The 14,181-nt window shown below is 34.0% G+C and overlaps 1 protein-coding gene across 1 annotated transcript; it reads right to left on the reverse strand.

Moving 5' to 3' along the window:
• Nucleotides 1–3,620: 3,620 nt before the first annotated feature.
• Nucleotides 3,621–4,556, reverse strand: LOC109674308 (olfactory receptor 5T9-like). The gene has a single exon (XM_020151300.2). The coding sequence runs from the start codon at nt 4,554–4,556 to the stop codon at nt 3,621–3,623; it is 936 nt and encodes a 311-aa protein (XP_020006889.2).
• Between the last annotated feature and the right edge of the window lie 9,625 nt (nt 4,557–14,181).

The raw sequence follows: 14,181 nt of genomic DNA on the forward strand, positions 1-14,181 counted from the left end.
CCACAAAAAGACAAAACTCACTGGATTCCACTTATGTAGAATATGAAAATGTTCAACCATAAGAAGAGAGTACAATGATGGTTACAAGAGTCTAGGGGTAGCAGAAATGGAGAGGGACGTTATAGGGAATGGTTGGTCAAAAAGAACAAATTTTCAGACTTAAGAGTTCTCCAAGATTCACCCTTTGCAGCAGGGCAACCATAATCAAGAATTATGTCCTGCATAGGTCATAGTCACTAATAGTCCTTTTGTGTCTCCCTGCATTTTAAGTGGACAGTGAGAGAACACTTGGTTTTATAACTTTTGTGATGTAGGTGATAGGCCAGGTATGGAACCAAACATCTTCAGGAGGGAGCCAGATGGAAGTTCACACTGTGTGTGACCAGCATACATAACACAGGATTCTAGTTGTAAGGGGATCTGGAACCAGGCTAGCCTCCCAAAGAATTCTGTATAGTGAGATGTTGAACTGAAAGGATGCCCAAAGCTGCCTGGTAGCAAGAAGCCTTTCGAATCCCTGGTGGTGGAAGTGTCACAGACTGTTTTTCCTAGGATACTACACTGGCTCTGATCTTTTCTGTGTTTTCTCCCACACTTCTGGGGATGGTTCTTAATATATTTCTGTTTCTCATAAGTCTTATAATACAACAATTTTTCTTGTAAGATAAACAGAACTTCTTTGTAAGAAAAAATCCAAATGATGAAAAAACATGAAAAAATTCTCACCATCCCTGGCCATATAGGAAATGCAAATCAAAACCACACTAAGATTCCACCTCACTCCTGTTAGAATAGCTAGCATCAAGAATACCACCACCAACAAATGTTGGCAGGATGCATGGAAAAAGGAACCCTCATGCACTTCTGGTGGCAATGTAAGCTAGTACAACCACTTTGGAAAACAATATGGAGGCTTCTAAAAAAAACTAAACATAGCTCTGCCATATGATCCAGCAATACCACTCCTACGAATATACCCGAAGGAATGCAACTCAGGTTACTCCAAAGGCACCTGCACACCCATGTTTATTGCAGCACTATTCACAATAGCTAAGTTATGGAAACAGCCAAGATGCCCCACTACTGACAAATGGATTAAGAAATGTAGTATTTATACACAATGGAATTTTACTTAGCCCCAAACAAGAATGAAATTTTGTCATTCACAAGTAAATGCATGGAACTGGACAACATGAACTTAAGCAAAGTTAGCCAGACTCAGAAGGCAAAAAATCATATGATCTCCCTCTTATGTGGATTATAGACCTAAAACAGTTGCAGTAATATTATTGGACATGGGTCACATACTGTGGGGAGAACATGTACAGGAGGAATAGGGAAAGGGAAAGAAAACTATAACTTGAAAGTATTTGGTGTACCCACTGTAGAGGAGCTAATAAAGTAATCTGAAAGTGACAGAGGCCACTATGGGAAGTTGATGGGGAAGTAGTGAAGAGGTCTGGAATTTGGATTGTAATATACATGTGCATGGAAGCAAAGCTAAGAATCTCTCTGTATAGCTGTGTTAATCTCAATCTAGCAAAAATGCTATGTCTTTCTTATTATCACATATTCCTTCTCTTCAACAAAGTTGACCCAGGGGGATGAGGGTAGGGTGTAGGATGGAGAGATGGCCCAAGAAATATATACCCTTCTGAATAAAATCAATAAAAAGTGTTGATCGTAAGTATTCTTCTGTCTTGCACAGAATCAAAATTCCTTTGATTGGCAAGTAGTGAAGTAGCACTGGGAGTTAATCCAAATGCCTAAGGGAGAGTTGACTTCAGAGACTTACCAGGCAATAAATGATTAAAAGTACTTCAGAAGGGAAAAGACTCTGAGCTTCCTTCAGGGCAGAAATTAAAGACTATGTGTGTGAACTTCAGACACTGATGTTACCTGTTCATCACTTTTAGAAGGATCAACAAAGTGTTAGGTGCTACCCCACCTGTCCTAATTCTGACCAGAAGTCTACAATAGCTGTAATCAAGTCTTGTGAACCAGATTGTGATGGGTGTCATGGAAGTGGCCTGGTTGAGGTTCCCGAGCAGTTTAGGGATAACTTGTCTATGTTGCTGATTTCCTCTGAGAAATTATGCAAGCATTTTGCTCTCCCCATGGTAACATTTACTCCTTTTTAGAGCAGTAGTAGAACTTTAATGAGTGACTTTATAGTAGTCTATTAAATATTTATAGCACTTTTTTTTGCAGTACTGGGGCTTGAACTCAGGGCTTCAACCTTGAGCCACTCCACCAGTCCTTTATTGTGAGAGGTTATTTCAAGAGGGTCTCAGGAGCTATGTGCCAATGATAGTTGGAACTGCAATCCTCCTGATCTCTGCTTCCTGAGTAACTAGGATTAAAGGCACCCACCAATAGCAATTTTTAGTACACTGATTTTCATATTATTGATTTATTTATATGAATCATGTTTTCTGTTGATTTACAAAATGTAAAGTAAATAATGATTTCTTTACTTTGTATAAATAAAACATGAGTAATAATCTAGGAACAAAGCTGTGGCTTTTAATTACATATTAATTTGAGGAATTGTAGAATGGTCTAATTTTTATTCTTATGAGTGTTGTGCATAACTATGTTTTCTCATGACATGCCCATTTGCACTTTTTAAAGCCTCATATTATGAGAGCTTGAGAAGACAAAGATCATCTTATTAGAAATTCATAGGATTCTGCATGAAGAAAACTTCCCCATATCTCTAATATTTATATGGCCCACTCATCTTCAAAAATGTACTCTTTTTTTAAATTTGTAGTAGAAAACATACATATTTATTCATTCCCACATTTGCCAGAGCATGGTATGTCAAAAAATTTATGAAATAATTAACTCCAGTTTATTCAACAAATAAGTGTTGGGAATTTATTATGCCATAGATTTTTCTCCATGAGTGCCAGGATGATAGAGTAAAGTAAGTTGCAGTCATTCCTCATGGGAATTTTAATTCTTTTTTGTTTGCAATGGAAAGTATGATGATTGAATAATGGAGGAAAAAGTCCAGTTTTTTCAGGTCATTATGCAGAAAATGATTAGTAATATGGAAATTCTCTTGTGATTGTTTATGATTACTACATTGGAGGGGAATAATCTGAACACTATGGTACATATATATAAGAAAAGAAAAAAATTATACAAGGGTGAATTGACCAAAGCAAGTAGTACACTCTTAATAACTTATCTATAGATATTTGCCCAGAGTATATAGACAAACTAGCTTGTAAACTAAAAATGAGAGGCAATAAAATAATATGTAAAACTATCTAGGTAGAGAGAGAACAATGACATTTAAAATTTTTAAACAACCATAAAAAGAAGCCAGTTATCCTAGTGCCCATCTGTAATCCCACTTATTTCAGACCAGTCTGGAAAAAGTTAGAAGACCCTATCTCAATACCAAAATACAAAAAATGAAATAGATTGGTGGTATGGTTCAAGTGGTAAAGTTCTTGATTAGTAAGTGGGAGGCCTTCAGTTCAATCCTCAGTACCAGCATCATATAACACAATTGAACCAAAACAAGATGTTTCCACAGTTGGGGTGATAAAGAGACCCTGAAACATCATTCTTAATTATTCAAGTTAATGTTTGATATGAAAATTTCACTCTATCCTTATATCATTGTTCCTAAATAATTTTTTCATTGCCTCTCTTACATCTTTGTTTCTCAAGCTGTAGATAATGGGATTCAGCATGGGAATCACAATGGTATAAAACGTTGAAACTATCATGTCATGCTCCAAAGCATAGGTAGTGCTTGGTCTCAGATACATGAAGAGGATTGTCCCATGATAAATTGACACTCCTGTTAAGTGAGAGCCACATGTAGAGAAAACTTTTTGCCTTCCTTCAGCTGAATGGATCCTCAGAATGGCCAACAGGATGAAGCCATAGGAGATGAGGACAATTAGGATAGTGACAATCTCAATAGAGCTCACAAAGATGAATAGTAGAATCTGATTTACATGAGTGTCAGAAGAAGAAATAGCAAGGAGAGGAGGAATATCACAAAAGAAATGTGTGATTTCATTGGATTCACAGAAGGAAAGGTTAGAAGTGGCCACTGTGTGTACAGTGGCATTCAGAGTCCCACCAGCATAGGAAGCAATGATGAGTGTCATATACCTTCTGGGTGACATGCTCACTGAATAGAGAAGAGGATTGTAGATGGCTACATAGCGGTCATAAGCCATTGCAGCCAACAGAAAGCACTCTGTGGTCCCAAAAGCCACAGCAAGAAACATCTGTACTGCACATCCAAGGAATGAAATGGCTTTCTTCTTTGACATAAAATCTATCAGCATTTTGGGGGTAATAACTGTAGAAAAGCAAGCATCCAAGAATGATAAAACACTCAGGAAATAGTACATAGGGTTGTGGAGCCTGGAGTCCCCAATGACTGATATAATCAGTCCTAAATTTCCCATGACAGTAAAAAGGTAAATTGCTAGAAAAAGGAAGAAAAGAATAATCTGCAGCTGATTGTTATCTGTAAAGCCCCTGAGTATGAATACGGTAACTGCAGTGGTATTTGTCATTTTGAAATTGCTGGGACAGACTTGAAGATATTCAGAAATTTACTCCTCATATAACTATGGAAATAATGAATAATGCGTTACATTTATTTCTTAGAAATATACAATATCCAAGCAGTGGATTAATAAGCAATGACAAGATGATAGGACAGCACTGATGTCTCTCATGAGGGATCAAATGGAAGATGAGGTTGTGTTCCCTGATTGAACTCATGCTATTGTTTATTCCCTCAGGTCCATTAGCTCATTTATCTCTGTATTCTGTTTACTTTCAAAGTAAATTATATTAAAATGAAGTGAATAGGTACTAAATTCCTTGGGAAATTCAGACATATGAGATAATATGTCTGTAGACGGATCACAGGATGGAAATGTCAGAGTTCCAGATATTTCAGCAATGGTGTAAAATGATTTCTTACAATCTTCTTGCCTATAGAATAAGAATAATACCTGTTTTACAAAAGAAGTATAAATATTGAAGGGAAACACATGTTAATAAATTTGAATGTTTAACGCAATATTTTATGTAAACTATGCTGAATTAGTATAGAAAGCAGTAGCTTTCTGTATGGTAATATTTATGTGAAAATTTCTAAAATATTTGTAACACTGTTAATTCTAATTGTGAATGTATTTGTAGAATGGATAATTATTTGAGGGAGAAGATGGATCATGATAATTATATGATAGCATATTTCCTCAGTATCTTTTTTCTTAAATTCTTGGCATTCCATTACCTTTATGCAACCAAATCATTGGTCATTTTCAATCCTCTTAAAATATAAACTCTTGCTAGTCCTTCGAGTTTTTCACACTTCCTCAAATCTCTGGTACAAATCAGTAGAATTATTCTTAAAAATAGAATATATGAGATTTTTTCTTTAAAGTTTTTATTTCTGTGTGTTGTTCATAGATTCATGAAATAACAACTAAGTAACTATATTAAGCCACAAGATAATTCATAACTATTACTAACTAAAGTTAAAATAACAAATAAAATCTTCATCACTAGATATATAATTAATCTTTAAGAATAATAAAGTAGGAAGAGAAGCAAGATGTAATAAAGGAAGTCTTTGCTCATTAGCTTTACGTTTAAGCAAAGAAGATATCAAATGATAACCTATGTGTAAGTTCAGTTTCTACTATTGGTCTCAACTACAGCACTACCTAGAGGATAGAGTTATTGCATTCACATACTGATTAATCTTTTGTGTTCCACAAACCATAGGAAATGTGGATCGGTCTTGAGGGCACATGACATGCTGCCAAGGATAATTCATACACCACTTCAATTCATCAGCACTCACCAACATCCTTATAGAAGACCAGCATTAATTCCTTCAGCAAGAGGACCAGCATTTGGATTAGCAACAGTGGCAGAACAGAAAGAGAAGGAAGTCACACTCCAACAGTCTTCTGGAGAAGGTGGAAAGAATTTTGTTGAAGAATTATCAATATTAAATGTATCCATTGATGTTTAGAAAGAATAAAGGCAGAGAAACACAAAAATTACTCTCAAATAACGTACCATATTTCCCGTTCTCCTCCTGCATATTCTTTAGTTTATTAAGTCATTCTCTTTCCCAAGGGATGTCATTATCAATATTTTCAAAAAAACAATAATTTTGGAAGTCCAGATATATTTAAAAGTTATTTTCCTAAAATTAAATTTAAATGTTTCAATAACACCTCATGAATACAAATACAGAACACCTCTTTTCACAGTGTATTGTTACTTCTGTATCTTGTGTTTGTTTCCTTCTCTCTCTCTCTTTTTTTGCAGTTCTGGGATGCTGGAATTTGAACTCAGGGCCTACACCTTGATCTACTCCATGAACCTTTTTTTTTAATTGTGTTTTTTTGAGATAGGGTCTCACAAGCTATTTCCCAGGGCTGTCTTTGAACCTCGGTCCTCCTGATTTCTGCCTCCTAAGTAGCTAGGATTATATGTGTGAGTCACTGGTGCCTAGCCTGTTTCTTATTTTTGGGATGGCTCTGTTCTCTGCAGTTCATATGGTTTCATCCTTCAAATGTTGAAGCAGTCATGCCTAATGATATATTTAATTGCCTATATTTAACAATATAAATGAAGAATTTGTGTCTGATTCATCATGGATGAGATTCCTAAACAAAGTCAATCACAAAGTCTAGTTAACTTTAATATTTTTAATCTTAAATTCCTGTCTAATAAAACTGATCAAAATTAAGAAAACACATAAACCATGGCTTGGTGACAATAGATACAATTATGTATTACAGAATAGTACACTAAAGTCCATAGAAATATGGATAAATATATACATACATTCAATTCACCAAAAAAATCTCTTAGAGGGAGTGCTTATTATTAACTTCATTGAATATCTGAAAAAGGCAAGTGTAAAATGATATAAAATTCTCCTATACACTTAAAAAAATAAACATTAAAAATTCTCAAACTACAAAATGATGATGAGGTGATAAAGTAAAACCATAAAGAGACAATTTGTAAATTTCTAAAAATTTTATGCAAATACAAATTCTGGAAACAACATGTGTAGTCAAATGAATTAGTAAGGATGACTCCAAAAGTATACCTATGAATGACAAGAAATATTGAAGAATAAGGCAGCACTATATTGCATTAATGAGGTAAAATAATTACAAAATTATAGTGATTTTCTGAGTGAGTAAATGGATAAATACCTAAGTAACAACTTGCATGTGAATTGCAAATTGTAGATAGGCTTATCTCTCAAGAAAGAGATAATTTGATTGGTCCCAACTATGTTTATCAAGAAGAGGAAGGTGGATAAAGAGTTTCAATTAGATGTAGTTTGAATTTCTATGGTTAAAATGAATCAAATATGGGATGAGTATCAAAATCAGTTATTCCTCTGTATTATATTCATTAAGAAAATAAAAATCAAAAGAAAATAAACTTTGCTGAATATGATTGAAATTCATTTACTATTTAATGCGCTTAGCATTCAGAAGAAAAGGGTCAGGTTCAATATAATTCCTGCCATTAGTTCAATATTTCTGAGTCAAGATAAGAAACAAATGACTTGGAACCTGAAAGTGCATGAAGCATCATGAAGCTTCATGATTAAAACATCTGTGATATTAGGCTTTCTCTCCAAAGAGTTTTTCTCATTAAAACAACAATGTGTTTGAATGAACCAGCACCCAATGACCTATGAGAAGATATACCAATTATATGTTTAAAGAAATAAATACACAGACTGGGCAAACTGTTCAATTGGTATAGCTCCTGCCTAGCAAATTCAAATCCCTGAGTTCAAGTCCCAGTACCACCAAAAAATAAAGAAAAAATATACAGAAGTATTTATTTTAATGTACCAATTTAGGTTATAAATTTAGGGTGAGGACATAGTTTAATGTGTTTCATCAAACTTTTACTTAATTAGTACTCAGTTGGTCACAAAATGTATATTATAACCACACCCTAGAAAATGTATATGACCAGAATCCTGAATCATATATTTCATTCTTTATTTGTATTTAATTTAATGTATTTTTGCTGTGTTTAGGAATCCAACCCCTAGTCTTATGTGTAAAACTATACCAGCTATTTTATGCTTTAGCTACAGGTAATACATTTGCTTTGTAATGCACATGAAAACACTACTATATCATAACCTAATTCAATTAATTCTGGATTTACTATTTTAACTATGACTATTTCTTCTGTCTCTTTATTTCTATGTATTGTGCTTTAAAAAACAAAAAAAGTTTTATAAGGAAACAACTCATACTCCTCTCCCCTCATCCATATATGTATAGATATAATTTGAGTAGAAGGCAGAAAAAAAACCAAATATCTTGGGTTTGGTGTTGGTATAATAAGTTTAGGAGAGGCCATATTTTGAGATTTCCTGATTCAAATGGACTTTTGAAATATTTTGTAGCCACTCTCAAAGCTAAAGGTAAACTGCAAAATTCAATCCCATATCTCCCTCAAATTACCTATGCTTTTTAGTGCTTTGCATTTTCTCCTTTTAGAACATAGTTAATGTCTACATGTGACATCCTTAGCATGCTCCATCTGTAGTGAAATAAAATAAATTTTGATTAAAAATGCCTTATGAGGGAAACATTAGCAGTTAATATTACTGTAGAGTTGCTCTAAAATTATATACTTAGCAGAACAAACTCACCTGAATTATTGATTGCTTTTCTTATTTTATCAAAATGAGGGCTGATATATTTTGTCCCTATGTTTTTAGATTCTGGATTTATCATACTTCAAAGTAGTCTGTCATCCTCCATGGAGATTATGAAAGCATATAGATTATTGAGAACATTCTTAGTTATCTCTACAAAAATAAATTCAGTATTTTTAAATTTTCACTGTTGCTTTCCAAGATGTGCTCATTTTGAATTTTTAGGAAGAACTTTGTATAAAGTACAGTTTAGTAAATACATTTCTATGTCATCTATTGAATAGCAAAAATTAAAATATTTTATCACATGTATTTAGTGGCTGAAGAGTTTGATACAAAATAACATTTTATATCAAGTTTTAGGTCTCCTGAAATATTCTGCAAAAGTGTGAAATTTCTCATACCTGTGGAATAGTACATTCAATTTCAGTTGAATATGAACATTATTCACTGAGATTGTTTATATTCTCTCGCTTCCCCATTAATGAAGCCTGCAGGAGCTGTTCCAAGGGGATTGCACTTCAATTACCTAACTCAGAAAGCAATATGATGGTTTACTAAGTGAAGAAAAAGTACATGGCTCTGGAGACAGACATTATAAGAAGATATTTATAGAATTAATTGTGTACTCTGGTTTAAAATGATGACTTAGAAAAGAACTTAAAATATTTTAATATAAAATGAGAAATCTTAAGGTATGGGACATGAAGTTACTACAAAATAATATGACAAATAAAAAAACACCATAGATATGGAGAAGAAAATGTAAACCTCAGAAAGATTTTATAAAGCATGCAATTTTATGATTGTAAATACTTATCTATAGTTTATTCACTTGACACACACACATAAGTATGTATATACTTGTATAAGCATACACAGAGAAGCAGCAATGTGAAATATATATGCACTCACAGACACATAAAACCACATACGTGTGCTTATAGGTCCATAAAAATACATGTAACATTAGCAGACTAGGAAGACACATAACTAAATTGCCTTTTTTATCAATTTTCCCATTGCTTCCAAGGTAGAAACAACATATAGTAATAGTTTCTCATTCTACAGAAAAGCAAATTGAACTCTAAAAAAGGAAATTACATATGTATAATCACAAATGCATTTGAAGGTTTACAGTGTGGGATAAAAATAGAGAAATAATATTAGGGTCTATAAACACCAAAAAGAGACACAAAGATAAAAATGGGATGAGTACAATGTTGTGATGGGTTGGACACATTTTAGAGAGAATGTAGTGTGAACTTCTATGAAGACAAAACATGTAAGTGAAACGATAATGACTGATAAACATGACACAAAAATTCTTTTACTTTTATTTATTTTTAAATTTATTTTTATTGTCATATTATTATTGTAGTGGGGGTACATTGTGACATCTACAAAAGTGTTTATAACATATCTTAAACTCACCCCTCCATCATTCTCCTTCATCCCTCCCTACCCCTATTCTTAGAATAGTTTCAGCAAGTCTCAGTTTTCCATTTTCATGCATGAATACATAATATTTCCATCTCTGGATCCTCCTGCCTCGGGTTGGTATTACATAAATATACCACAAACTCAGGTTTATACGCTGTTTGTCCTTTGCACATCTATTGAGATGGTGGTAGCATCTTCTATTCATATTTTATTTACTTTTTATAAAATTTTATTAGGATATATTCATTTCATGGGGGGTGATTCAGAGTGACAATTACAATTAGACTAATATTGTACATTACTTACATTGCCCCCATCTCACCCCCTCAACTCCCCTCCTCACCTCACTTAAAGCAATCACAAAAGGTTTCATATAGATAAATGAAATCCATCTACCATATACTGTCACCTTAATCTCCTTCTTTCACCCTGCCTCTTCCCACTAGTATCACTATCCCCTGCACACACTGCCTATTTTTCAGTCCTGGTTTTCATTATTAGTATTTAAGTTGACTTTCAAAGGGGTGTCTCAATATATGCAGTGTGTGGGTGCACACTCTGTGTTTTACTTTGGTCTGTTCAATCCTTTAAATACTCTCCCTTATCCTTTCACCTCCTTTCCCCCATTTTTCAATAGTTTTGAATATACATCCTTACATTCTGTACCTTTACATCTGATGGCATGAGATATTACTGATGCTCTATCATTCTTTTCCTTCCCCTCTTTCCCCAAGTTCCATAAAGCAGTTCCAATGTTACAAGCATGTTCTGCATTTGAGAGTATATATGATCTTGCTAGTTTTTGTATATATGCTTATCTTTGGGTCTGTCTATCTTCCCTGTATGAGGAAAGACATGTGTCTTTTGTGTTTCTGATCCTGGCTAACTTCACTTAGTATGATTCCCTCCAATGGTATTCATTTACCTTCAAACCCCATTTCATTATTCCCTGTGGCTGAGTAATACTCCATTGTGAATATGTACCACAGTTTCATGATCCATTCTTCAGTTCCAGGGCATCTGGTTTGTTTCCAGAGCTTGGTCATTTTAAATAGTGCTTTCCATATAGGTTGTCCTAATTTGCATTCCCACCAGTAGTGTATAAGGGTTCCTGTTTTACCACATCCTTGCCAGCATTTGTTGTTGTTATTACCCTTGATTATGGCCATTTGGACTGGGGTGAGATGAAATCTAAGTGCTGTTTTGATTTGTATTTCTTTTAAAGCCAGGGAAGTTGAATACTTCTTCATGTATTTACTGGCCATTTGTACCTCTTCCTTTGAGAATTCCATGTTTAATTCACATGCCCATTTCTTCATTGGGGTGTTGATTCTTTGGGGACAGAGTTATTTGTGTTCCCGGCAGATTCTGGATATTAGTCCCTTATTGAATGGGTAGCTGGCAAAGATTTTCTCCCATTCTGTGTACTGTCTCTTGAGTCTGGTGACTGTTTCCTTTGCTGTACAGAAGATCTTTAGTTTGATGCACTCCCATTTGCTCATTGTTTTTCTTAGATGCTGAATCCTTTGAGTTCTGTTTAGGAAATCATTCCCTAGACCTATCTCTTCCAGTGTATTTCCTACCACTTCTTGGAATTGTTTCAGGGTTTCAGGCCTTATATTGGGGACTTAACCTACTTGATTCAATTTTGATATAGGGTGAAAGACAGAGATCTAGTTTTGGTTTTCTACATGTGGAGATCCTGTGTTCTTAGCAGCATTTGTTGAAGAGCCTGTCTTTTCTCCATTGTGTGTTGTTGGCTCCTTTGTTGAAGTTAAGTTTGTTATAGATGCATGGGCTTCTGTCTTGAAGTTCTATTTGGCTTGACTATTTGAGATTTTTTGTGATTAGTGAATAGTGAGAACTTTTGTGATTGTATATATATTTCAAGACTTATATTTTTATATCTTTGCAGAATATCATTAGAATTTTGATAGGGGTTGCATAGAACATGTAGATTGCTTTTGGTAGTATGGCCATTTTCACAATATTGATTCTACCAATCTACAGAAGGTCTTTCCATATTCTGATGTCTTCTTTGTTTTCTCTCTTCAGTAGTTTACTGTGTTCATTTAAAAGTTCTTTGGGTTTTTTTGTTAAATTTATTTTAAGGTACTTCACTATTTTTGAGGCTATTGTAAATGGGATTGTTTGCCTGATTTCTTTCTCAGCCATTTTATTGCTGGTATATAGGAAGGCTACTGATTTCTGTACACAAATTTTGTATCCTGTTATTTTGCTGAAAGAGTTTTGAGGGTCTCTTAAGTATACGATCATATCATCTGTGACTTGGGATAGTTTGACTTCTTTCTTCCCTGTTTAAACTGTTTTTATTTCTATCTCTTGTCTTATTGCTCTAGCTAAGAATTCCAAATCTATATTGAATAGGAGTGGAAAAAGTGGACAGCCTGTCTGATTCCTGACTTTAAAGTAAACTGCTTAGTTGTTCTCAACTTAGTGTGATGTTGGTTCTAGGTTTGTCATATATAGCCTTTATTATGTTTAGGAACATTCCCTCTATACCTAGTTTCTTCAGAACTTTTATTATAAAATGGTGTTGGATTTTATCAAAGGCTTTTTCTGCATCTATTGAGAGGATCATATACTTTTTGTATATGCTGTATTACATTAATGGATTTACATATGTTGTATCATCCTTGCATCCCTGGAATGAAACCAACTTGGTCATGGTGTATAGTCTTTTTGATGTGTTGTTGAGTTCTGTTTGCCAGAATTTTGTTGAGAATCTTTGTGTCTGTATTCATTAAAGATATTGATTTATAATTCTCTTTTCTGGTTGTGTCTTTATTGGGTTTTTGGAATGAGTGTAATGCTGGCTTCATAGAAAAAGTTTGGTAGTGTTCCTTCCCTTTCTATTTCCTGGAAAAGTTTGAGTTGTATTTGTGTTAGTTTTTCCTTAAAGGTTTGGTAAAATTTGGCCATGAGTCTATCAGATCCTGGGCTTTTCTTTGTAAGGGGGCTCCTTATTACTGCTTCAATTTCATTACATGTAATAGGACTATTTCGGTGTTTAATATATTCTTGGTTCAATTTTGTTTTTGGTTATATGTATCTCAGAATTTATCCATTTTATTTAGATTTTTCAGTTTACTTGAATATGAGATTTCAAAGTACTCACTAATGATTCTATGGATTTCCTTCGTATTTATGATTATGTCCCTTTTTTCATATCTGACTTTATTAATTGGATTCTTTTCCCTTCTCTGTTTTGTCATGTTGGCTAAAGGTTTGTTGATATTGTTAATATTTTCAAAGAGCTAACTTTTTGTTTCATTAATTCTTTTTGTAGTTTTTTTTGGTCTTAATCTCATTGATCTCAGCCCTGACCTTTATTATTTCTTTCTGTCTACTGGTTTGGAGAGGTTTTCTTTTCCTTGTTTTTCTAGGATTTGCTTAAGGTGCATTAGGTTGTTTATTTCAGAGGTCTCTGCTTTTTGAATGTAGGCATTTATAGCTCTAGTCTTTCCCCTTAGCACAGACTTTGCTGTGTCCCACAGATTCTAGTAGCTTCTGTTTTCATTTTAATTTTATCTTAGGAACTTTATTATTTTTTCCCTCATTGCTTCAGTTACCTGCTGGTTGCTGGTCTTTTAGAAATGTGTTGTTCATTCTTCATGTGTTTGAATATTTCTGTGGATTTTTTGTCATTGAGGTCTAGTTTTATTCTGTTCTGATCTGATATGATGTAGGGGGGTTATTTCAATTTTCTTGAATTTGTTAAAAAGAGGAGCTAATACAGAAACCTTAAAGCAACAGAGGTTATCATGAGAAGGGGATCAATAACAAGTGTAAAGATCAGTTAGAGATGAATCAACATGGGTCATAACACATGTGTACATGAAAACAATGCTAGGAAAATTTCTGTATATCTATCCTCAACACAACTAACAAAAATGCTTTGTCTTCTTTATTAGGCTTGTGTGTTTTCTTCAACAAAATTAGTGATAAAGGCAGAACAGGACCTGTCTGGAACTGAGGGGGGGAGTGGGGAGAGG

The sequence above is a fragment of the Castor canadensis genome, chromosome 1, assembly GCF_047511655.1.
Source record: "Castor canadensis chromosome 1, mCasCan1.hap1v2, whole genome shotgun sequence".
Lineage (NCBI taxonomy): Eukaryota > Metazoa > Chordata > Mammalia > Rodentia > Castoridae > Castor > Castor canadensis.